Source organism: Cuculus canorus, chromosome 22 (genome assembly GCF_017976375.1).
Source record: "Cuculus canorus isolate bCucCan1 chromosome 22, bCucCan1.pri, whole genome shotgun sequence".
NCBI lineage: Eukaryota > Metazoa > Chordata > Aves > Cuculiformes > Cuculidae > Cuculus > Cuculus canorus.
Window position 1 is genome coordinate 7,019,221 of NC_071422.1, and position 22,520 is coordinate 7,041,740.

Consider the following 22,520-nt stretch of genomic DNA (forward strand, 5'->3'; position numbering starts at 1 on the left):
GGCTGAGGGTAAGGGGAAATCCCAACGCTGACTCCGCTTTCATCGTTGGAGCGAGGCGATCGGAGGCAAAGCAGAGCTGGACGGCTGCCACGGGCACACAGTCCCCTTTTCAGAGTGCAGCCTCACGCTATAAAGGACTTAAAACACTAAAGAACACAGATGGATTCAATCACCGCCAAATGCTTCCAACACTCTGGATGACAACTGCTCTTGGGGACAGACTCTTTATTGTGTACAACGCTCCTCGGAGCGCGGGTGGCTGTAAACATCGTAGAAGGGGACAGACAGTTATATAACAAACCAGGAGGAGGGAGGAGAATTACATTATCCTAACACGACACAGATGTCAGCTTTCCCTGCTACGGAACTGAGTCACTGGTAGCTTTCTCCTCAGTGCAGCTCCTTGCACAACGCTCCTGGCATGCTAACCCAGCTCCAGCTGCCCACTCTGCAGAGGGGAGAGTGTATGGTTCACGCTCCGGTTGAAAGCTTCAAAATCTGGCATACATTTCTCAGCAGGGACCACAAGCTTTCTGCGGCACTCCACGCACTTGTTGTCCAGCACCAGCGAATTGGTTTTATAGCCAATATCTGTCTGAATGCGATAGAGTTGCCTGTAAAGAGCGTTCAAGGCAGACCTGGGGACAAGCAGAAACGAGAAGAGTTGGGTTCAAGCATTGCATTTGCTTCCCAGGTTGGACAGGAAACACACAGCCTCTCACTTTGCAGCAGAAATGTCTGTGTGGCATTTGCCGTTGTGCAAAGAATGAATGATCAGGTGTTTCTTAGCAGCCCACACGCTGTTCCCGGAGCGCAGCACAGGGCTGTGCACCCTAGGAGCCCTTGCCCAGCACCTCTGTTTCTTCCTTTCCTTTTTACCCTTTGTTTTTCCCCTTTTGGAACTGTCTATCTCTGATGAGGACAGAGGGAAGAGAAACCGTGGGAATCACAGAATCATAAAATAGTTTGGGTTGGAAGGGACCTTAAAGATCATTGAGTTCCAACCCCCTGTGATAGGCAGGGACACCTCCCACTGGCTCAGGCTGCCCAAGGCCCATCCAACCTGGCCTGGAACCCCTCCAGGGATGGGGCAGCCGCAGCTTCCCTGGGCAACCTGTTCTAGTGCCTCACCGCTCTCATGGTGAAGAAATTCCTCCTTATAACTAGCCTAAATCTGCCCCTTTCTGATTTATACCCGTTCCCCCTCGTCCTATCACTATAAGCCTTCGTGAACAGCCCCTCTCCAGCTTTCCTGCAGCCCCTTCAGGTACTGGAAGGTCGCTCTAAGGTCTCCTCAGAGCCTTCTCTTCTCCAGGCTGAACAACCCCAACTCTCTCAGCCTGTCCTCGGATGGGAGGTGCTCCAGCCCTCAGATTATCTTTGTAGCCTATTCACCCTCCCACCGCACAGACCCCTCGTGCCCTGCCTGCCCCATCCAGCCCCTCACCCAACAATTCCCATTCCTGGTCTGAGCAGACACAGCTCCGAAATGCAGCTCCTGGAACTGTGCCTGGCTCAGGGCTGCACACCACCACATCCCTCACACGGTGCCCTGGAGAGCAGGAGACTTACTGCGACTCTGCTAGCTTCTGTTGGAGCGCACGGATCGATTTTTCCAGCTGGTGGACCTCATCCGTTAGCCCATACTGGACCTGCCAGGTGCAGAGGGAGAAGACAACAGCGGTTAATAGAGCTGAAGTGTTGTTTTACAAAGGTCACGGTTCTCTCATTCCCCTTCCAGCCTCATGATGACATTTATTTGGGTGACTCCATTGCTCAGCCCCCCTGTAGTTTGCTCCAAAACGCATCCACGTCTTCAGACCCACGCAAGCCCCATCCCTGTCAGCTCCCCCTGGCAGGGAGCGTGCCTGGCAAGGCTGGCACCTCATCGCGGCAGAGCTCCACATTGGGCCGACACGTGCGGGTCTCCAGGCGGGTGTGTGCCACTTTTAGATCTTGCATTTTCCTCTGAAGATCTTTCTCCAAGCGCGGGATGTCCTCTTCCATCTCAGCAATTTCCTCCAGGGTCTAAGGATTAAGATAGTCCCATGAGCGACAGCCACGGGATAGACTGGAAAACAGCCCCGAAGCATCGTGGGCTTTCAGTGAGTGGATTTTAAACAAGGGCTGGTGGGCTTCCACATATTAAACCACTCTGCTCACAGATCAGCGTTTTGACACGGATCAGGCACGGTGCTGCTGGTGTTTTATGGCCACAGCAGTCGAGATCAGGGGTGAAATAAAAAGGCCAAAATCCGGCAGTGCTGCTGGGAAACACCAAAGCAGCAACCGCGATGGCAGAGGGAGGTAGGATGTTGTAGGAATCATCCATGTGGCACTTCACACCTCTCATGTGGAAACCACTCTCTGGCCGAGTAGCTTTCTATATAACAGCCTTTTGGATTCAATTCCCACCCAAGGTTGGGGTCAATAAGGAAAAAAGCAACACTTACGTTCTTCTCCTGCCACTTCAGCTCATCGAGGGCTCTTTCCAGGTCACTAATCCTCTTGCGCAAGGCAAAGCTGGTAGCTTCACGCTGAGCCTCCAGCTCGTTGTTTGTCTGAAGAGAAAAAGACACCCAGGACCCCTCTAGAGCCCCCTGGGACCACTTTAAGGCCTTCCAGGACACCTCTAAGACCCCTAAGATCCCTCTAGAGCGCCCTAGGACCCTTTTAGGGCATTCTAGGACCTCTCTAGGACCCCGTGGAACCCTCTAGAGCCCTACAGGACCCCTTCAAGGCCTTCCAAGACCTATGTAGGAACCCCAGGACTCCACTAGAGCCTCCTAGGATCCCTCTAGGACCCTGGGACCCCTTTAGGGCCTTCTAGGACCACTCTTGGACATGCAGGACCCTGTTAAGAGACCCACAGGACCCCTCTAGGACCCTCTGGACCCTTCTAGAACCCCATCAGACTGATTTAAGGTCTTCCAGGACCGCTCTAGGACCCCCTGGACCACTCTAGAGCCCCCTGGGATCCCTTTACGGCATTCCAGGATCACTCTAGGACCCCCACGATCCCTCTAGAACTCCATCAGACCCCTATAAGTACTTCCAGGACCCCTCTAGGACACTCTGGACCTCAGTCACACACACCAGAATGCATCCTCCTCCCAGCAGTCATCAACACGACCAGGACACCAAACAACCTCCTGCGAGGCTGGGACCAGCCTAGGAGCAAAGCTGAGGGGTTCTGGCAGCTGCCACGCATACGCAGGTCACCCCTCTGCAGCCAAAAGTCAGGAAATGATGGATCGGGACACGTCTCCCAGGTTGCTGCAAGCTTCGCATAACCAAGCTCTACTTTTAAACCAGGAGGGCAGCGACTCTCGGAGCGGCTCATGCGCCAATGCTCTTTTCCAAGACTACCTTTCCCCGACCACAGCACATGCCAGTCCCTTCTCCCAGACCAAATCCAGAACTTCCAAACCACCGATTCACAGCCGAGTGGCTGATTTACCTGGGCAATGGCCAGCAGTGTCACTTCTCGGAGCAAGGTGGAGGCATTGGTTTCTGCCTCAGCATGCTTCTTGTTGCGCAGGCTGTTCAGTTCCCACTCATCAAGCGTAGTCGATCTGCGAACAAATCAGCAATTGTGAAAACAAGTGGAGTGTTTGCGCAACTAAAGAACCTCTTGCTGCAGGCTGAGAGGCTTCGTGCTGTGCAGAACGATTTGGGTGTTGTGGAGGTCACGTCCTGGCTGATGTCCTCATTGCACCAGCTGGAGCTGCTGCCCCATGGCTCATACACCGAGCCCAACGTCTGCTGGAACCGGGGACACGTCAAACCATGCTGGGAAATGCCAAGCAAGGGAAAACGTGTGGCAGCTCCCCCGTAAGCTGTGCCGAAAGCAGACACCACACTATGCACCGAGAGTCACCTGCAGCCCAGCACGAGGGAGGCAGGGCAGCCAGTTCCTCTGGCTTTGTGGTGACAACTGAGATGAAAACTCCCAAAAAACTTGTGGCTTCACAAGCCGAGAGCCACAGTAAATCCCAGCAGCCACCTCCTGTTTGGAGCCCTCTCCATTACTGCACCCACCAAGCCAGGACACAGCAAGGAAGGAAGAAGCATCCCAGGGCTCTTCCAAACCCCAGATTTGGGTACACAAGGGCAGGCTCTTTCCTTACCCGTTCGGGACCCGCGTCGGGTTGACCTTGAAGGAGATGTTTGGAGAGTTCACGCTGAGAGACAAGCAGGTGCGATCTAGTTCCAGTGTTTCTACCTTGCAGCGCTGGTCAAAGCTCAGCTGCTGGCGAGCTTCCTGTAAGAGGCTGCAGAAAGCAGGGCTGGGGTCAACAGGAGCACGCAGAGGGGAGAGGCACCTCATGATCCCCAAAGCTTTCATTACCACCTCAGTCATCTTTCTAAAAGAAGTGATGAGCATGCCCCCCTCCCTCAGTGAACCCCGGCTTTGCTGCCTGCCTGGCTCGTCTGTGCTCTGCTGAGCTGAGCTCCCTCCTGCTGTGGGGCAGTGACCCATGAGGAGGTCGGACCTCGGAGCTTTCACACCTCCAAGTCTCCAGTTCATGGAACAAAGCAGGTAGAACAAGAGATCTGTCTGGGATGAAATCTTCTGAGGATGCTTATGAAGTCTCAGAACTTTTCAAAGCTCTCCCCTACCACCCCCAGACCCCACAGACCTTGACAGAAACGATCAGAGGTTCCTCCAGGTGCCCACACCTGGACTGCCTGCCCACATCCATGTGTTATTAGAAGCACGTTAAACTGCTGCATCCAAGCAAGGAGGGCAGAGTCTAGTCAAAAGCTGTGTCATTCTTCTCACCAGAGCTGTTCGAAGGCTTCGCTCACTCTCTGCTGCAGTTCTTTCTTGGCTTTTTCTATCACCTTCACCTCCTTGTGCAGCTCCTCCTCCACAGGATCCCTCACCACATCGATGGCGCGACGGCTCTCACGGAGCGTCAGGCACTCAATGGCAACATCCAAACACAAGTTCTTTGCCTGGACAGCACGTTCTGCCATTTCCTTCACCTGGAAGAAGCAGCCAGCTGGGTGTGTGTGGGGCCTCCTTCAGCGATGGGTAGAAGAAAGGAAGGGGAACCCAGGGATACCCTTGTTAAGAAGGTCCCACCCTGCCTGTCTCTGCAGTTCTGAAACCTTTGAGCAAGTCTGGAGAGAAAACTGTGAGCACCAAACCTCTACTTCTGCTCTTGGCATTGGCAACCACACCTTGCCAAGGGCCAACGACTCCAGGAGCAGTAGCCTCTCGGTTTAGAACTAAAAGAATCAGAGAGATGTCCCACTACTATTTTCTCTCCAAAATCAAACATTTTTGAATGATGGTCTTAACATATTTTTCATTATCCTTCAGAGCTTAAAAGAAACAACAACCAAAAACACCCAAACCTCAAGCCGAGCTCCATAAATGGGCTTGGCTCAGCCAAGAAGAGCAGCTGGCTTCCCTGTAGGTCATTCCATCAGGTATGGATCGCAGTATACCTGTGATAGCCCCCCTGAACTCCGTACGGGCTTGCCCAATGCAGAAGACAAGCATCAATTATTTAACATCCCATGTTGAGAGCCTAAGTTGATTTCCAGCCATCCGTCTCCCCAACATACTTTGGTCAAGGCAGTGATTTCCGCATCTGTATCTGCAAGGCATTTGTCCAGGGTCTCCTTCCATCTGTTCACGCTGTTGATACGTTCAGTCAGGCGAGTTCTGTTGTTGTGCTCCTCCCATTTTGCCTGGAATTAGAGGAGAAACGCCATTCCTCTTTTTTTTTTAGACTGCAATTGCGAAGCCTGGCTCTGTTTTCAGGATGGTCTGACCCTCCCACGGGAGTACAACACGTTGCCATTTGGTCTAACAATCCTCGACACACACGGGGAGCACGGAAAACACCACAATTTGCAATGGACATGAGAATCCCACCCAAGGGTTTCATGACAGCACCTACACACCTCTGCACATGGAGTTACAAGAAGGAAAGGCACACATTTAGCAAGTTCTACACAGGCAAAGCCTTCTCCTATTCCCTCATTAATAGTTGGAGAGGGGCAGATTTAGACTAGACATAAGGAGGAATTTCTTTACCATGAGAGTGGTGAGGCCCTGGCCCAGGTTGCCCAGCGAAGCTGTGGCTGCCCCATCCCTGGAGGTGTTCATGGCCAGGTTGGATGGGCCTTGGGCAGCCTGAGCCAGTGGGAGGTGTCCCTGCCCATCACAGGGCTGTTGGAATTAGATGATCTTTAAGGTCTCTTCCAACTCAAACCATTCTATGAGTCCACATAACCAGATGCTCTCCTCCTCAGCCCACTCTTCTGACAAACAGAACACTTACCTGGTTGTTGGTTTCATTGCGGAGAGCTCGGGCTTCCTGACGGACTTGGTGGGAAGCAGAACGTTGGTGTTGAGCATCAGCTGAGATGAGGTTGGAGTTGGTGTGCCAGTCCGGCACTGAGAACCGCTGTCCTGGCTTTGTGCTCAGCGTGGCCATCTCGTGGATCTGAGGACTGAAAGAGAGCAGAAGGGGCTTGTGTTTAGTCATGGAAACACACCAGAAATGGACCTACAAACCGGAGGGATCTTCAGGAGAAAAGCAGCAGCAAGGTCTAACCTAGCGTGTCGCCTAACCTGGGCACCCACATCCACACAAGGAAGCACAAGGGTAGGTGATCAGAGCCCTCTTCTACCCTTGGGCCAGGAGGAAAGCCCTATCCACCTTCTGTCCTGGAGAACGGTGCTTGCAGAGAGACACAGAGCCACTCACAGCACCTTCTCCACAGGGTAATTATTGAGCTTGGACAAAATATCTGATTACATTCCTGGCTCTGCTTTCGTTCCAGCTCAGCCCAGGGCTGCGGTCCCAGGGGACTGGGAAGCTTTGCAGGAACAGTACAGTTCGCAGCCGTTGTCCTTGCTAAAACCAGCAGGAATTGCAAAGGCCACTCAACAGGATCAGAGCGGCTGTGAGGGGACTGCAGGTCCCCCAAAAACCCATAGCCAGGTGGAGTTGTGGGGCAGACTCACTCCCTGGCTCCAGTATAGACTGTGCCTGTCCCCAGGACACCTCTTGGGCACAGGGAGTGGGACAGAGCTCCTTGAGCACCACCGCGAGCACCAAAGGCTGGTGGGGATGCAGAAAGCAGGGGGGGAGCCCTGCAGGGAGGATTTGGGGCTCAGAGCCAGCCAGGGGGCACACAAGGGGCTGTGGGGCAGAGAGGACGTGGGGCACAGAGGGCTGCGGAGCCAGGGAGGGAACAAGGGGCTGCAGGGCAGAGGGGTTGTGGGGCACAAGGGGCTGCAGAGTGCAAGGGGGTGGGAGGCAGAGGGGTTGCAGGGCAGAAGGGCTTTGGGGCACAAAGGGCTGTGGGGCACAAGGGGACATGAAGCCAGAGTGAGGGCAAAAAGGGCTGTAGGGCAGAGAAGTTGTGGGGCAAAAGGGCCTACAGGGCAGAAAGGGCTGTGGGGCAGAGAAGTTGTGGGGCTCAAAGGGACATGAAGCCAGAGTGAGGGCAAAAAGGGCTGTGGGGCACAAGGGGAGGTGGGGTAGAGAAGTTGTGGGGAAGAAGGGCTGTGGGGCACAAGGGGACGTGAAGGCAGAGTGAGGGCAAAAAGGGCTGTGGGGCACAAGGGCCTACAGGGCAGAAAGGGCTGTGGGGCAGAGAAGTTGTGGGGCTCCAAGTGCTGTGGGGCACAAGGGGACATGAAGCCAGAGTGAGGGCAAAAAGGGCTGTGAGACACAAGGGGCTGTGAGGCAGAGAAGTTGTGGGGCAGAAGGGGCTGCAAAGCCAGAGGGCAGAAGGGGACACAGGGCACAAAGGGCCGCGGGGCAGAGGGATCCCTCCCCCCCAGGGCAATGGGGGGCACAGAGGGGGTGCCTGGGTGCGGGCAGCCTCCCGCGGGGGCCGCAGCCCCTCCGGCCCAGCCCCGCTGCCCCCTCACCTCCAGGGCCGCTCCCCTCGGTGCTCGCAGGGCTCGGGCGGGGCCGTTGCTCGGAGCCACCGGGGAGGGAGGCGGGGGGGGGGGGGGGGGGGGGGGGGACCCACACAAGGACACAACGACAACAACGACACAAACACACAGGGACGGGGAAAGGGGTTTGAGCTTAAAGAGGGGAGAGGGAGAGGAGATCTTAGGGAGAAATGTTGTGCTGGGAGGGTGGGGAGGTGCTGGCCCAGGCTGCCCGGGGATGGGGCTGGAAGGAACCATAGGAAGGAAAGGGCTCCAGAAAAGCTGGGGAGGAGCTTTTTACAAGCTTAGAGCAGCTTCCAGGGCTGAAAAGAGACCTTAGAGCAGCTTCCAGGGCTGAAAAGAGACCTTAGAGCAGCTTCCAGGGCTGAAAAGAGACCTTAGAGAAGCTTCCAGGGCTGAAGAGAGACCTTAGAGAAGCTTCCAGGGCTGAAAAGAGACTGTAGAACAGCTTTCAGTAAGGAAAGGGGCTCCAAGAAAGCTGGGGAGAGACTCTGGATCAGGGAGGGCAGGGATAGGGCGAGGGGAGATCGAGATGAGACCTTAGGAAGAAATTTTCTCCTGGGAAGGTGGAGAGGTGCTGGACAAGGTTGCCCAGGGATGGGGCTGGAAGGGGCTCCAGGAAAGCTGGGGAGGGGCTTTTTACGAGGGGGTGGAGTGGTGGGATGAGGGGACCAAGCTTAGAGCAGCTTCCAATGCTGAAAAGGGGCTCCAAGAAAGCTGGGGAGGGGTTCTGGATCAGGGAGGGCAGGGAGAGGATGAGGGGAAGGGTTTTCAGCTGAAAGAGGGGAGATTGAGAGGAGATCTTAAGAAGAAATGTTTCCCTATGAGGGTGGGGAGGCCCTGGCCCAGGTTGCCCAGAGCAGTGGTGGCTGCCCCATCCCTGGAGGGGTTCCAGGCCAGGTTGGATGGGGCTTGGAGCAACCGAATCCAGTGAGAGGTGGAACTGGATGGATGTTGAGGTCCCTTCCAACCCAACCCCTTATGTGATTCTGTGATTGCAGTTATCAACACCACTGAGGCTCAGCAACACCACAGTATCACCCCAAATTCCCCTCTAATCGCCAACCCAGTGGGACCCACAGAGCACATCACACCCCACAACACCTGCAGGGCTTAGCCCACCCATCTGAGCACTTCAGGAAGTTCTCCTCCGTTTTTCTAAAGGCATTAAAATGGCATTAAAACCAAACAGTAAAGGATGGAAGTAAAACAGTGTTCTGGCAGAGCCATGGCAGCTGTGCCCAGTTCCTTCATCCAGATGCCACCACAGCTCAGGTCAACACAGAACCAGAGCTCATCCAGTCCAATCCCTGCTAAATCCCTGCCAGGGTCACTTCCAGAAGTTGCAGAGGAGCAGATCCAGGCAGGTTGGATCTCTCTGGAGAAGGAGACTCCACACCTCCCTGGGCAGCCGGTTCCAGGGCTCTGTCACCTGCACAGGAAAGCTTTTCCCCACGTTCAGCTGGAACTTCCTGGGCTTGTTTGTGCCCGGTGCCCCTTGTCCTGGCGCTGGGCACCGCTAGGCAGAGTCTGGCCCCGTCCTCCTGCCCCCACCAGGCAGATATTGATCAGCATTGATGGGATCCCCTCTCCATCTGCTCCTCTCCTGGCTGGACAGACCCAGGGCTCCAAGCCTCTCCTCCTAAGAGAGGAGAGTGCCCTCCTCATCTCTGTGGCCCCAACTGGGATCTCTCCAGTCATTCCTTGTCTTTCCTGAGCTGGAGAGCGCAGAACTGGACCCAGGACTCCAGCTGGGACCTCCCTAGGGCAGAGCAGAGAGGGAGGAGAACCCTCCTTACCTGCTCCCCATGCTCTCCATGCACCCCAGGTACCCTTGGCCTTCTTGGCTGGCTCATTTGCACCTCCATTTCCATCCACTCCTGCAGACCCAGCTTTGAGGAGAAATTAAAATGATGCAAGTATAAAAAAACAACTTGAAAGTATCACATGGTGCATTTCAAAAAAGATTTTATTTGTCAAATGAATACGGTTCATTTACAACACCCAACTTGATGGTATCTAAAGCCAGCAGAGATCCAAGGACTGTGGTGTGTACTATGCACAATCGTACAGAGGTTACAGATGCCTACGAGAGGGAAGGAACAGTGAAAGAAGTTGACATTTTACTGTGCTGGAAAGAAAGCAACTCTTTGCAACAGGTAGAAAATTTTGGCAAGAACAATTGGTCTGGAAAGGGAGAACGGGCAGAGGACACGGCTTCTGCTTAGCAAGGACATCTCCAAACACACCGGCACGGGGCTTCCCTCCCACCCCCACGGCCGCAGCCCACGTCCGCAATACAAAGAGGCACACGCGGTCAAGATGGGTAAGTAAAAATAAAGGCTTTTTACCAGGTCTTTTGCCATCCGTCTACAATCTGTTTGTGCAACGGCTCAAGTCACAGCTCTGTTCTCAGAACAGTTCCCTTTTGCTTTGAAACCCCCCCAGGTACCTTACTGGTAGGAACACATTCCAGCTCCTGCTTAAGCAAAGAGAACACCAAAACAAGAGGTGAGCAGTTACCAGCATGTGAGAAAGAACAAGACGCACGCTCCGAAGGGAATCTCCGTCCACCGGACTGCTTTATTAGAATTCTGTTCCGAAAAGGAATCCCAAACAGCACAATATTGGTTGCTTTGTTTTCAATTTAAACATACAGTATTAAATACGCAAAGTTCATATGCACGACAACGCTTCCAGCAGGCTCCTACACAAATAGAGCTTGATCGCTAGCAGTGTTTATGGCACACCCCGCGCCACCAGAGCTGCCTTCTGAAGTCATTAATACCCATATTGGCTCATAACCGAATGCTACCAATCACCAGGAAAGCTTTCCCCTAATACCTGCCGACAGGCAATGTTCTTAGTGAGGATCAGACGCCACGGAAACAGCCCAGTTTTTCCCCACGACAAGAAACAACACTATTTATCCACCAAGAGGCAACCTCAGGAAGCTGAACTGCTTACACCAAGGGAAGAAACCAGACTATGACAGCCAGGAGGATCTGTACCTTGTGAATCCAAAGCGTGGCACCAGCCTGCGAAACAGAGCTCTGCACCTCGGTGTCGTAGCGGGTGGGCAACGAGGCTGGAAAAACAACATTTCAGACCAAAATCTCCTTCTGCCAACTCTATTGCTGAGCTGAGGAGGGCTTTACAAAACCGCCTGCAAAACAGACGCAAAATGCAGCTCCCTAGAAGCAGGGTTCTCTACAGGCAAACAGCACTGTCTCCAGGCTAAGTTCAACACTGGAAACTGCAGAAATGAGAACATTTATTTCACTGAAGAACAGAAATCCAAGTCCAAAGAAAACTAAAGACCACAGAAGGAGTGTGATGGACAAAACCCAGTACCAAAAGAAGCTGTTCTTCACTGCCAACAAACGTAATCCATCGCAGTCTTCCTCTTACTGAAGGTTTTTGGCATCCAAGTTCATAGAATCATGGAATGGTTTGGGTTTGAAGAGACCTCAAAACCCATCCAGTTCCACCCCTGCCATGGGCAGGGACACCTCCCACTGGATCAGGGGCTCCAAGCCCCATCCAACCCGGCCTGGAACCCCTCCAGGGATGGGGCAGCCACCACTGCTCTGGGCAACCTGGGCCAGGGCTTCCCCACCCTCATCATTTCTTAGACTTCAGGAAGAAATCCTTCACAAGGCGTTTTCCCTGCCAGTTCAAGAGCACTCATCAAGTTTCCACCTCACTGGCACACCAAAATGTTCACAAACTTCAAAAAGTTCTTTAGATTGAGCATTGCGGGCGTCACTTCACTATCGTGTCTGGGTGAGCACAGACCAGCGACACATGGATTTGCCATCTAAGAAACTGGGTTTGAATATATTCAAGAGATTTATAGTGTAAGCATAATAAAAGTTTATTAGTAACTTTTAATGATTAATTTTCTGTACTTAAATGGGTTGTGGACCTGCGATTTATGGGCCTGCATAGCCCTAAACTCAACATAGTCATAGTTTCCTGTACTACCAGACAGTATTACAGTAGGTATTAATTTTCCACTGCCAAACGTGTTACAAAGACCTGTATTATTCTCAGCAATGAAAAAACCCTTTCATTTAAATAAACTTGCCCTCTGACAGTCTGCTTTGCAATAAATGGATTACCTTAAAAGAAAGCAAGAGGTAAACATCACGGGAGCAGTGCCGATGGCCTTCCTCAAGCAGAGCTACGAGGAGATGCAAGAGAAGGGCGCAGGCTCACACCGGAGACGGACTCCAAACCATGAACTGCAGATGCAAACTTGCAAGAAGGTGCACAGGTTTGTATCAAGAATTTAGCACTTCCACAACACGATTCACCCTCAGAACACCTAAGACGACACGAGTCGTCATCAACATTTCCAAGTTAGGGTGAAGAATGAGGCAGAATCTTTTATCCCAGACCAGAGAAAGAACCCATTCCGGAGCAAGCGGTGCCACCACAGCTCCGGGTTGGATAACTCAGCAGTATCTCAAAACTGCATATAAAATACAACCTATTTGCAAAGCTTTTCCATTTTGGTCTGAAAAGCCACTTTTTTTCAGCAGCTTTGAGCCCAAACCAGTATCTAAGGGCATGGGCACCTACTTTTGTGCAGCACATAGTCAACAACAGCCTTCCCTCGTCCCTCAGCGTCAGAGGAGGGGGCATCTTTGCTCCCCTTTTAATCCACACCCGAGACCACATGATTTTGCAGGCAGGTATCACTGCCTTTAGGTGCTGGCAAACTGGTTCTTGAAGAACTGTGATGTTTCATCCTCCTTTCCTTGCTGTCACTTAACCAGACCCTTGCACTGCTCCCCAACATTTACCGGACATCATTCTCCTTGTCCTGACAGCCACCAAACCGGGGGAAGAAGCAATGGAGTGTATCGGAGGCTGCAGGAGCACAGTAAAGAGCAAAGACACTACTGGACAGGCAACATTCAAATAAAGGCAGAATTAACGATTCTCATTAGATAGAGAAATATATCAAGGTTAAATTTTATTTAAAAAAATTGCAAGTCTACCAGGAAGTGTTTATTTGATGACATTACTCTTCAGAAACCACTTAATTTAAAGGCTTCTCCTCTCGGGGTAGTTCTAATTCACAAATAATTCAGGGCTCACTTTGATTAAGTAATTCAACGCAAAACCAACTCCATTCTGACCAAGGACTTCAAGCTGTAAAAACAGTTCAAGGAAAAACACTAACCATATTACCAATGCAAACCCAAGTTTTTCCAGCTTTTCTTCTTGATCAGAAAAAGGCACATGCTTGCTCTCAACGAGTCCAACGCAAACAGCTCAGGACACCTCAGCTCGTGTTTGACATTCCCTGAAGGGCTTGAGCTGACCACAGCTCACCTGACATCCACTCAACTCCTACCGAGTCCTTTATTTCCACCGGCGGTTGCTTTCATCACCATCCCACTACCACTCCCCTCAAATCCAGAACTGATCCACCTTCCCCACAGCTACAGCGTCCTAAACGTGGCGAATTCCATGCAGGCAGCGGAGGGAGAGGGATCCTGCGTAAGGGAACAAGGAGGTAGGCAAGAGCTGAGGAAGAGCAGAGCAGCTGTAGTGCTACAGCAGAATTAACATTCCAGCTGCTTGCTCCTGTTTTTTTTTTTGGTAGCCAGGCACGCTTCAGCATCAACTGCATGAAAATTGCAACCAGAAATCTATTGGAGCGTCTCTGCGTTATAGATGGGTCAGATATTGCTCACAAATCCCCTCGGCTCTGTTGTTTCAAATAGCACCGATCTACTGGAACTTTTATCTGTGTTGAACCGAGTCAGGTAGCTTCAAGGTTTAGATACAAAAGACAGCGTGTGGTTTGCCTATCGAGCCATTACAGGCACTGTCACTGCTCCTCGGCACAGTCCTCTGAGGAGCCGAAGAGGCACTCAAAAAATAAAGGAAAAGACTTTCCCCCTCATGTATTAATTTTTGTAAGTAGTCATGCGGGGTCTTTTCGGGTAAACGGTGGATGCAGAGATACAGGTTCACACGGCTTTAGCAGCATGAGAGGTTTATCAGTATATTCAGCTGTTTCAATATCATAATCATAGAATGGTTTGGATTGGAAGGGACCTCAAAGCCCATCCGATTCCACCCTATGCCATGGGCAGGGACACCTCCCACTGGCTCAGGGGCTCCAAGCCCCATCTAACCTGGCCTGGAACCCCTCCAGGGATGGGGCACCACCACTGCTCTGGGCAACCTGGGCCAGGGCCTCACCACTCTCAGCATGAAGAATTTCTTCCTAACACCAATACAAAGACAAATTTCCTCCTGGCGTTTTTTAGAGCTTTCCATGACTGGTTCAATAGCACAGTCCCCACTTCCACTTCTCATAAAACACACTGCTGAGAGAGCTCAGGTTTAGGATTAATCCCAGCATCAATTACAGCAAATCCTCAGTCTCAGACTACGCCTGTGCACCAGGCTGTTGGGTTTTTTTGGTTTGGTTTGTTGTTTGGTTTTTTGAAAGTATTTTAATAGCATCTACACCCTCAGCAGTTTATTAGCTTGTATTTAAATCGGGTACTTCAAAACATCACACACCCTCCAATGAATGCAACAGAAACATACCAAACATTTCTGCTCTAATTAAACCATATTAACGGTTCATCATCACCAAGGCAAGACTTCCAAGGAAGAGATCTGTGCCCGACAGAAACCAGCACCGCCAGATTGGAGCCCACTGCATTTGTTCCTACAGAAAGAGGAGGGCAGCGACTTCCTTCTAAATCTCAACAGCTTCAGTATTCGCCAAGTGTAGATAGAAAAGAAACCGGCTGATGGGCAAAGGACGAGGTGGAGAGTATTGCTGCAAACAAGCTGATGGCGCAAGATTTTTTTGGCCCTTTTTAGTCTAAAAGATAAAAACACCTACAACTAGAAGGGAGAAAAGACACAGTTTTGGCTCAGAATTTAGACTGGAAAAATGCTTCCTAAATCCTAGCCTAACAACATTAAAAACTGAGACTATAAAATAATTTAATGTCATTGCAAGCTTAAATACCAACAAAGTGGCATCGGGCACTGTAATAAGACAAAAAAAGCCAGTAACAAACTACAAGAAACATCAGTTCATTTCCCTAACTTGAAGATCTACACAGCAAAAGACTCCTGATTCATAGTAGCACGAGCGGGAGTGCTGCATTGTGCATTAATCCGACAGCGTCTGTCCAAGGAGGCGGAGGCAACTCCAAACCAGGGTCTCTGCCCCACTCCGGGGCTGCACACCCGGCATATTTCATCGATCGCAGCCACATCAATTGCTGTTGAAAAGCTTTGCTTCCTCCTAGAAAAAGGCTGGTCACAAACGTATTCCTGCCATGATTACGCTTGCGATTAAAGCGAAGAGTTTCGCGCTTAAGCTCCTGATATTCAAAACCATCCAGACTGACATCAAGTTATTCTACATCTGAAATGCCCGATACTGTATGAACAGTAAGAAAATGAACACAAAGTCATTTTAAACTTAAAGAAACAAGGTACCAATCGTAGTAGTCTGTCTATCAAGGTGGTTTACTCGATCTGCTCTCAAACACGACCAGTTGAGCTGACTCGGGAGAAGGAAAACAAAACATTCCGACACTTCTCCCGCTTAAAAATAAGTGTTAAAAGCAACACACAGACCAGACACAGACCTATGAGCTGCACACAGATTCCCAATAAATATAGAGAATACACCACGATAAAGGACAAGGTTCATCATAAAAGAAAAAGTCCGATAACTGCTATTAAGACCATTACAACAATGAAAGTTGAGTGTGTATTTTTTGCAGGCGTGTGCAAGCACATTACAGTGTAATCAAAGCACAACTTTGCTATTATTATTACTTTATGCAGCATTACAAGGTTACTGAGGTGCAGTGTTTAATAGTCTAGTCTATAGCTTTTTCCTGACCGGAGGAATGCTCACCAAACTCACAACGGACCCTCTCCAACAGTCTGAACAGGGCAGAGTTACCCACCCCAAACAGCCAAACTCCCAGCGAGGAATTAGAAGTCCTGCTGATTCCACACACATCGCTCCTTCAAACACACAAACCACGCAAGGTCTGCTCACAGAAGACCATCTCCTAGCTCTTCAGACAGTTCTGTTTGTCTACTTCGTCTCTGGGAGCTTGCTACATCCATGAGACGACATCCTTCAGGAGCTCTGAATTCCCTTCCAGCACTAATTTCATCACCCCAAGAGTCGCACGCTGTTGCTTCTCCTCCACCGCCTCCCAAACCCCCTCAATGTGAAGAGGTGAATTGCATTGACTACATCAAAACGGATTCTAGCCCACCAGTGGAATTTGGTGATCACTCCTCACTGCCTCTCCCTCCAAAGGAAAACACTTTCCTGGTTATTCTTGGTCCTGACTCAGAGAAGCTGATGCTTGAAAGTACCTAAAAGATACTGTCAAACACTTGGCATTTTCAATAATTTATCTTAAATTTTCAGCCACGACAACTGGAAAATAAAAATCTACAGCACCATCTCCTAAAAAGGCACTTTCTGAGGACTGTCTCGCTTAAAAAAAAAAAAAAAGAAAAGAAAAGTCACTCCAGGTTTTACACAGCAGAACTGCTTTGTCTGAAAAGGACCCTATATTAACGACCCGTGTTCGGCAAGAGGAACCTCGGACAAGGTTTGAAAAGGCCAGGGCATGGGGATGACGTCTCTCCACCAACACCCTTGTGTCTGTACATCCGATGCTTCAGTATTTTCCCTCACAAGCCTCTCCCTTACAATTCCTTCCCCTCCATAAGTTTACGGTTGGACTTGATGATCTTAAAGATCTTTTCCAACCTCAACAACTCTGCGATTTGCACCTTTGCCTACTCAGGGACAACAATTTGGTTTTGTTTTAGTGTTAAAGGGACCAGGATTCTTGAGACTCTGCTCGGGAGGTAAAACGTAGGATCCCGTACCCATCTCGGACATTCCTCAACTACCCAAAGTACAGAATCTTCTACCAGAAGGAAGCACCCTTCGGCTTGAGCTCTAACCACTGTTTTTTCACCTTTACAAAAAACCAGAGAATTGGCTACGTGAAAATTGATCTAAACATGTGCCGAAACAAAAATGATATCCTAACACTCCATATTGATCTCAAGTACCATCTTTGGGTAAAAAACGACGACAGGAATCTTTCCCTTTGACATCCCTATGGGTTTTTTTTCCACTGGATCCAATTAACCTGCCAACAGCAACCATGAAACTCCACAGCGCCAAACGGGACAGAGCACCTGCCCGGCCAGATCAGAGATGAAGAGTGTCATTTGGAAATACTCTTTGCAAACTGAACGTACGCCTTCAAACATACACAATCTGAGTTTTTGATTCCTTGGTTATAAAAGTGCTTTGAGTAAGGTTTAACCCTCAGTTCACAATGCTGGGAACGTATCAAAAGAGGACAAGATATGAAGAAAGTGTAAAAAAACAGCCTCAAGCTTTATCACGTGTAGGCTGAGCTTAGAATTTCACCAGAGTGGACTTCAAGACTAGTAGAAAACCAGTATTTCTGGCTGGAATTAGTACAGAAGATGCTTGTCTGGTATCTTATCTCGAGCATTTTATAGGGCAAAAATGAAGTGAAAATTATTTAGGACCGATAGCATCTTAAAACAACTTGACTGACAGCTTCCAGAAACCCATTTCACTCCTGAAAACAGTTTCTATGGCCAAACTTCCCAAAGGACACCAGGATGAACCCTACAAGAAAACACTTTTGGACACTTTAAACCAAATACTACGCTGACCAGCGATCCCGAGTCACACGGCCACAGCTACAGCGCCTCACAACGGGGAAAAAAAACAACTTACGGTGGAGTCAGTCACCCTGATGGTGCAAATTTAACACCTCAACTACAGAACGCTTGACTTCTCTCCAAAGCTGGACCTACCAAGTCACCGGATCACAGGTTCCGGCAAGGCTCTCTGCTCAGTTCGGCAAAGCAGTGTAGCCGGCCCCTGGTCTGCACGGGCGATGCCCCGAGGCTGCTCCTTCCCCAGCCCAGCGCTGCCGCCCTTGTGCGTGCTCCCACCACGGGAGCGATTAGTGGCACTTGTTACATACAAGTGAGGTCTCGGCGCGGTCAAACCCATCGGTGTTTTAGGAGACAGGAACCATTTTTCTAGATAGGCTTAAAAACGAGGCCAGGATCTGCAAAGTCAGCCTTCGCCAGGTCCCTCTTGGGGCCGTACCCAGACAGCTCCCAGCACAAGGGTGAGCTGGAACTCGAGATTTCCCCCAAACAGCAAAATAAAATTTGCCTTTTCTTTTTTTTTTTTTTGTGTTTTTTTTTTTTTCTTTTTTGTCTTTTTAAAGGAGAGCAGGTACAAAAATAAAAGAAATCCATATACTCTGAAAATATACTGGAAACTGCCACCACAGATGAGGTACCATTTATCCCGACCCCCCACCCCCAAACTGCAAACATCAAAATATATATGTTTTTAAACAAAAGGAAGAATATCTGGCTATTTAATCTCAGTTAAAATGACAGCACCCTTTGTTACACTTGATATTTCACACCATTAAGTCTCTTTTGAAAAAAAAAAAAACAAACCCAAGATATCTAACTAACCTTGATTCCTTGCTTTTCTCCTCGTTCCTTAGTGCAGTAATTGTCCATCTCCTTTTAAATAAATATAGCAGCTACAGCATCATAAATGTGTGGCCCTCACAACGCCAGTAACTCGATATCATAATACAAAGAAGTATCGGCACTTTACGTAGATATTTGCAAAACCAAGAAGAGAGATTAAAACTTCCAAATACTCTTCACATGAAAACCAGGTCGAACGCCAGCTCGGCAGGTGATTTAAGTCACTTTCCCAATCAAGTTTCTTTATTTTTGGTGAAAGTAGCGAGCAAAAAAGCTTCTCAAATCATCATCGCAGGATGAGAAGCGTACAGTGTCTTTGAAAGGAGCGTTAAAAGACATTTTTTGAGAAGGAATTTTCCCCCTAAACATCAGAAATCAAAATCTATCTTAAAACAATTCTCTGTAAAAAGCCTAACCTGAACGTTTTATAAACAGGAGTATTGGCTAAAGCGCTTCCAAGAGAAAACCGACAGGGCACGGACCAAGGAAAACATCTGAGACTCATTGGGAAGCCACCTAGCTCCGGTTCTTTAGCGACACCGACCTCCCTGCAGCAGGTTTGGTTGAAGGCGCCGAGAGGTGAGAGGTGAGGGGTTTAGGGAGTCCAAGAGCACGGCTGGGGCAGTCCCGGGGCTGCGGATGCTGCTGCCGAAGGCTCCCAGGAGCCTTCCTCCTCTCCGGGACCCCTGAGGCCCCAGGCACTGCCCAACCTCCTCACTATTTCCAGTGCAAGTTTAACCGCAAAGTTAATCTTTATACATTATCCTCCTTGCCACTGGGAAACAAAATATGTACATACACTGACCTTCCAGTAAAGCTCTTTGCGACACGGTTGTGAACAGCGTTATGGATGCGTCCCTACGACAAAAACGCACAAAATACAGTACTGTGTGTTGTGGCAGAAACAACCGGGGGAGCTTCATGCCTGTCGAAGCGAAACGGGCTCAGATTTTAGGCTCAAAATACAGTATCTTGGCAAACAGCGGATTTCATGAGAATGAATGGCTACGTACACCAACCCACTGGTTTTCATGTGGAGAGCAGGCGGAGTTCCGAAGGGCTGGGATAACAGCAATGCCCATACAAACGATCTGCAGTAAAATATATTATGAACCAGTGCAAATAAAAACAGTCAAAAATGCAGTTCACGAGTTTACAAAGTGCAAAACTCCCCAGTCCCCTCATTGAATAAATGCTCGTCTCTGACATCTTAAATATTGTTTTACCTTTAAAGTGGAATGAAAAAGTCCCGTCGATCTGTTTCACATTTCAGTGATTTAACGTGTTCGAACTATCCCAGCCCTCTTTATTTGCAAAGTGAAATGAAGTTACCAACAACTTAATTTTAAAAGGAAAGTCATTATCAAAGACGAAAAAAGCCTAAAAACTTGTATTAATTCCAGACGCTTTACTGATGTCAAATAGATTTACTTAAGCATGTAAAAACTTAGATCTTAATAAAAAACCCTTTCCATTTAATTCAAATATCCTCCACATTCCAAAGCCAAAAATTCGGCCGATTCCTTTGTTAAATCAAAACGCTGCAGTGACAAGGAAAGCTTGCGGAATTCTAGAAGCGTTTTTGCTATTTTTTTTTTTGATTTAAAAAAGGAAAATTCAAGATTCCTTCTGACTATAAAACTTTCCTTTCAAAATTAAGGCTTTGACTTTGTCCTTTTAAAGTCACAGAGGTGTCCATTCTTCCACAGTTAGTGGTACAAACACTGCTTGGGTACAGCTCAATGGACACGGTTTTCCTTTAGAACGCTTATTGCACTAAAAGATAGCAAAAACAAGTTGTCAGTTCTTTTTAAAAATAAACATGGTTACAATTCTAAAAAATAAAAGTTGATGTTGACCATATGTTCTGAAATAATTAAATTAAAGCATTATTATTACTCTAATAAATATAAAAGAAACAAAAGGAAGCTAAACTTCAAAAACACATACATATGAAATCACATTAAGGTGTGAGAGGCAGCAAGTAAACTAGCATTTTTCTTTGATTCCAAAAAGACCTTAGCTCTAAAGTTTCAGTTCTGGTGTTTGCTAGATGTGATCCCGTAACACGTGGGACATCGGATCCACGTGAAGCTTCACCGTATTTCACTTGCCAGATTGAATAAATTGAAACTTTTGGACTAGGTAAAAACAGCAGCTTTAGTAAATTCACCAGGGAGCGAGAGTTTGGATCCCTACTGCCTGCACACAACACCACTAGCTTCTCCGGTTGCTTGTTGAAAGGGAACTATTGGAGCCCAGAACTCCGAAGCCGTGAAGGACACAAAGGCAGCAGTTGGCTAAATTATGTTCAAATTATCGGATTAGTGTGCAAAACACCTTCGCCCCCTCCTTTTGTTTCTAGCTAGCGCTGTACATTCAAATGCACTTTGATATGTTCACATTCGAATGCTTGATGGCAACATTGAGAGAAAGGCTCCTCAATGCAGTGGCGTTAAAAACAATTTATCTTTTTGCACACTTCCCTCCCCAAACAATCACTGATTGCTCCTAGAAAGGTGTTTGTTTGTTATTTTAAATTACACCATCGATTCTTAACTTTTTTTTTTCGCAAAGATACTTGTGCTGCCGAGCAACTTGAGGTAAAGGCATAAGAGGGTTAAACTACGAGAAATAATAATAAAAAAAAAATGATGGCGGTGCTTCCTACAGGAGCCCGTGTGGCTGGTTTCATATTGCATAATAGTGCTGTGTTCCTCGATGAAGTAAACAATCTTCCTGGTGTCAATTTAAGGGTTCGCCTCTCGCCCCTGCACAGTGTCAACTCCAGCACGATCGGAGGCACACCCCATAAACCAACCCCGCTGGAAACATACATTGTATGTGGCTTAAGGTTTCAGTTCTTCTTTTTAGTGAGGATGCTCCCGTTTTATTGACTTAAGCGAAGTACATCGTGCGTAAGGTGTCTTGGTGAATCTGTACAGCCTTCGCGAGGGCCTGTGGATCTCTCCCGTTGCTCTGTCCTGAAACATGGCTTCCTTCAGCACTACAGGGAGTAAGGAAAAGGCAAGCTGAGCTTTAAACAGTGTTAATTCCCATCAAAAAGCCACCTTCCCATCTCTTCGATGTTTAAGCAACAGTAATAGAACAGGATACCAAGAAAAATCCACTGTCTATTCGCCCAGCAACCTCACGGCTTTCGACAAATCCCTTTACCTCAGCTGCTCAGTTTGTTCCTCTAAAAATAAGCCTGTTGCAAACGTATTGATGGCATCAGGGTTATAAAAGAGTTCTGACGTACAAAGCAGAGTTAGATAAGTGGAAGGCACTTAACATTTGCTCCATTCATGACTACTCTAATTTCTAAAGCAAAAAACTAACTGCGAGGCTCAATTCCCTCAGCCCACGCCAAAGTAATAACAGAACACTTTATTAAGCTAGACTTTGTTCTTTTCATGTGTTGTTCAGTAGAATCTACCAACCCGCTCCTGTCTGACACTGAGCAGCAGCTGTCAGGAATGATTATCTTAAGACCAGATCCAGAGGTAACAAAAATGAACTGCGATCGAGCAGTAATTATCTAGTCAGACGGCTTTATGCCTGACAATGGAGCAAAGACCAACGGAGACAAAAAAACCTTAGGCACACATCTTCGTTTACCTGTCGTGTTCTTTGTCCACAAGATGGTATCGTGCTCTGAATGCTACCAGGTGAGCATAATACGCTGGTGCAGGTATAGAAACCGATCGTGTACAGCGCACATACGTGTGGCAGAGCTGGTAAGTCAGCAGCTGAAGTTCATCTGCAGTAAAACAGTTATCATCCCACAAAACATGATAGTGTGAGGGACGGCTGGTACCCTGAGAAGAAGGGAACAGCAATTCACTTATGTGGCTTTTCCATACGATCAAGTCAGAAGAAATTCAGAAAGGGCCAGACTACCTTGTCTGAACTCAAATGTAGCAGCAGTCAAAGAACATTCAGTCTTTTGTCAGCTCTAATGTATTTAAAGACGAATAACAAG

The 22,520-nt window shown here is 48.7% G+C and overlaps 2 protein-coding genes across 4 annotated transcripts in view; both read right to left on the reverse strand.

Annotated features, from left to right (window-relative positions):
* Nucleotides 1–223: 223 nt before the first annotated feature.
* TEKT2 (tektin 2) lies at nt 224–7,977 on the reverse strand. 3 transcript variants are annotated; one of them, XM_054086432.1, is made up of 10 exons: nt 7,907–7,977; nt 6,303–6,474; nt 5,581–5,706; nt 4,787–4,992; nt 4,131–4,274; nt 3,461–3,575; nt 2,454–2,561; nt 1,885–2,028; nt 1,573–1,652; nt 224–638 (listed from the first exon to the last, which is right to left on the reverse strand). In XM_054086432.1, exons 2-10 carry the CDS (start codon nt 6,456–6,458, stop codon nt 425–427), a joined length of 1,293 nt encoding a protein of 430 aa, XP_053942407.1. In that variant the 5' UTR covers nt 6,459–6,474; nt 7,907–7,977; the 3' UTR covers nt 224–424. The 3 variants fall into 3 exon arrangements, with proteins under 3 accessions (XP_053942407.1, XP_053942406.1, XP_009566119.2); XM_054086431.1 differs by lacking the exon at nt 7,907–7,977 and adding an exon at nt 6,596–6,832; XM_009567824.2 differs by lacking the exon at nt 7,907–7,977 and having other exon boundaries at nt 6,303–6,832.
* A 1,916-nt stretch (nt 7,978–9,893) lies between these two features.
* The window catches only part of AGO3 (argonaute RISC catalytic component 3), a 41,440-nt gene continuing 28,813 nt past the window's right edge, over nt 9,894–22,520 (reverse strand). The window contains exons 18-19 of the mRNA XM_054086429.1: nt 22,157–22,356; nt 9,894–21,542 (exon numbers count right to left, since the gene is read on the reverse strand). Coding sequence (XP_053942404.1) covers nt 21,434–21,542; nt 22,157–22,356 — 309 coding nt within the window. The 3' untranslated portion in view covers nt 9,894–21,433. The remainder of the gene's footprint in view (nt 21,543–22,156; nt 22,357–22,520) is intronic.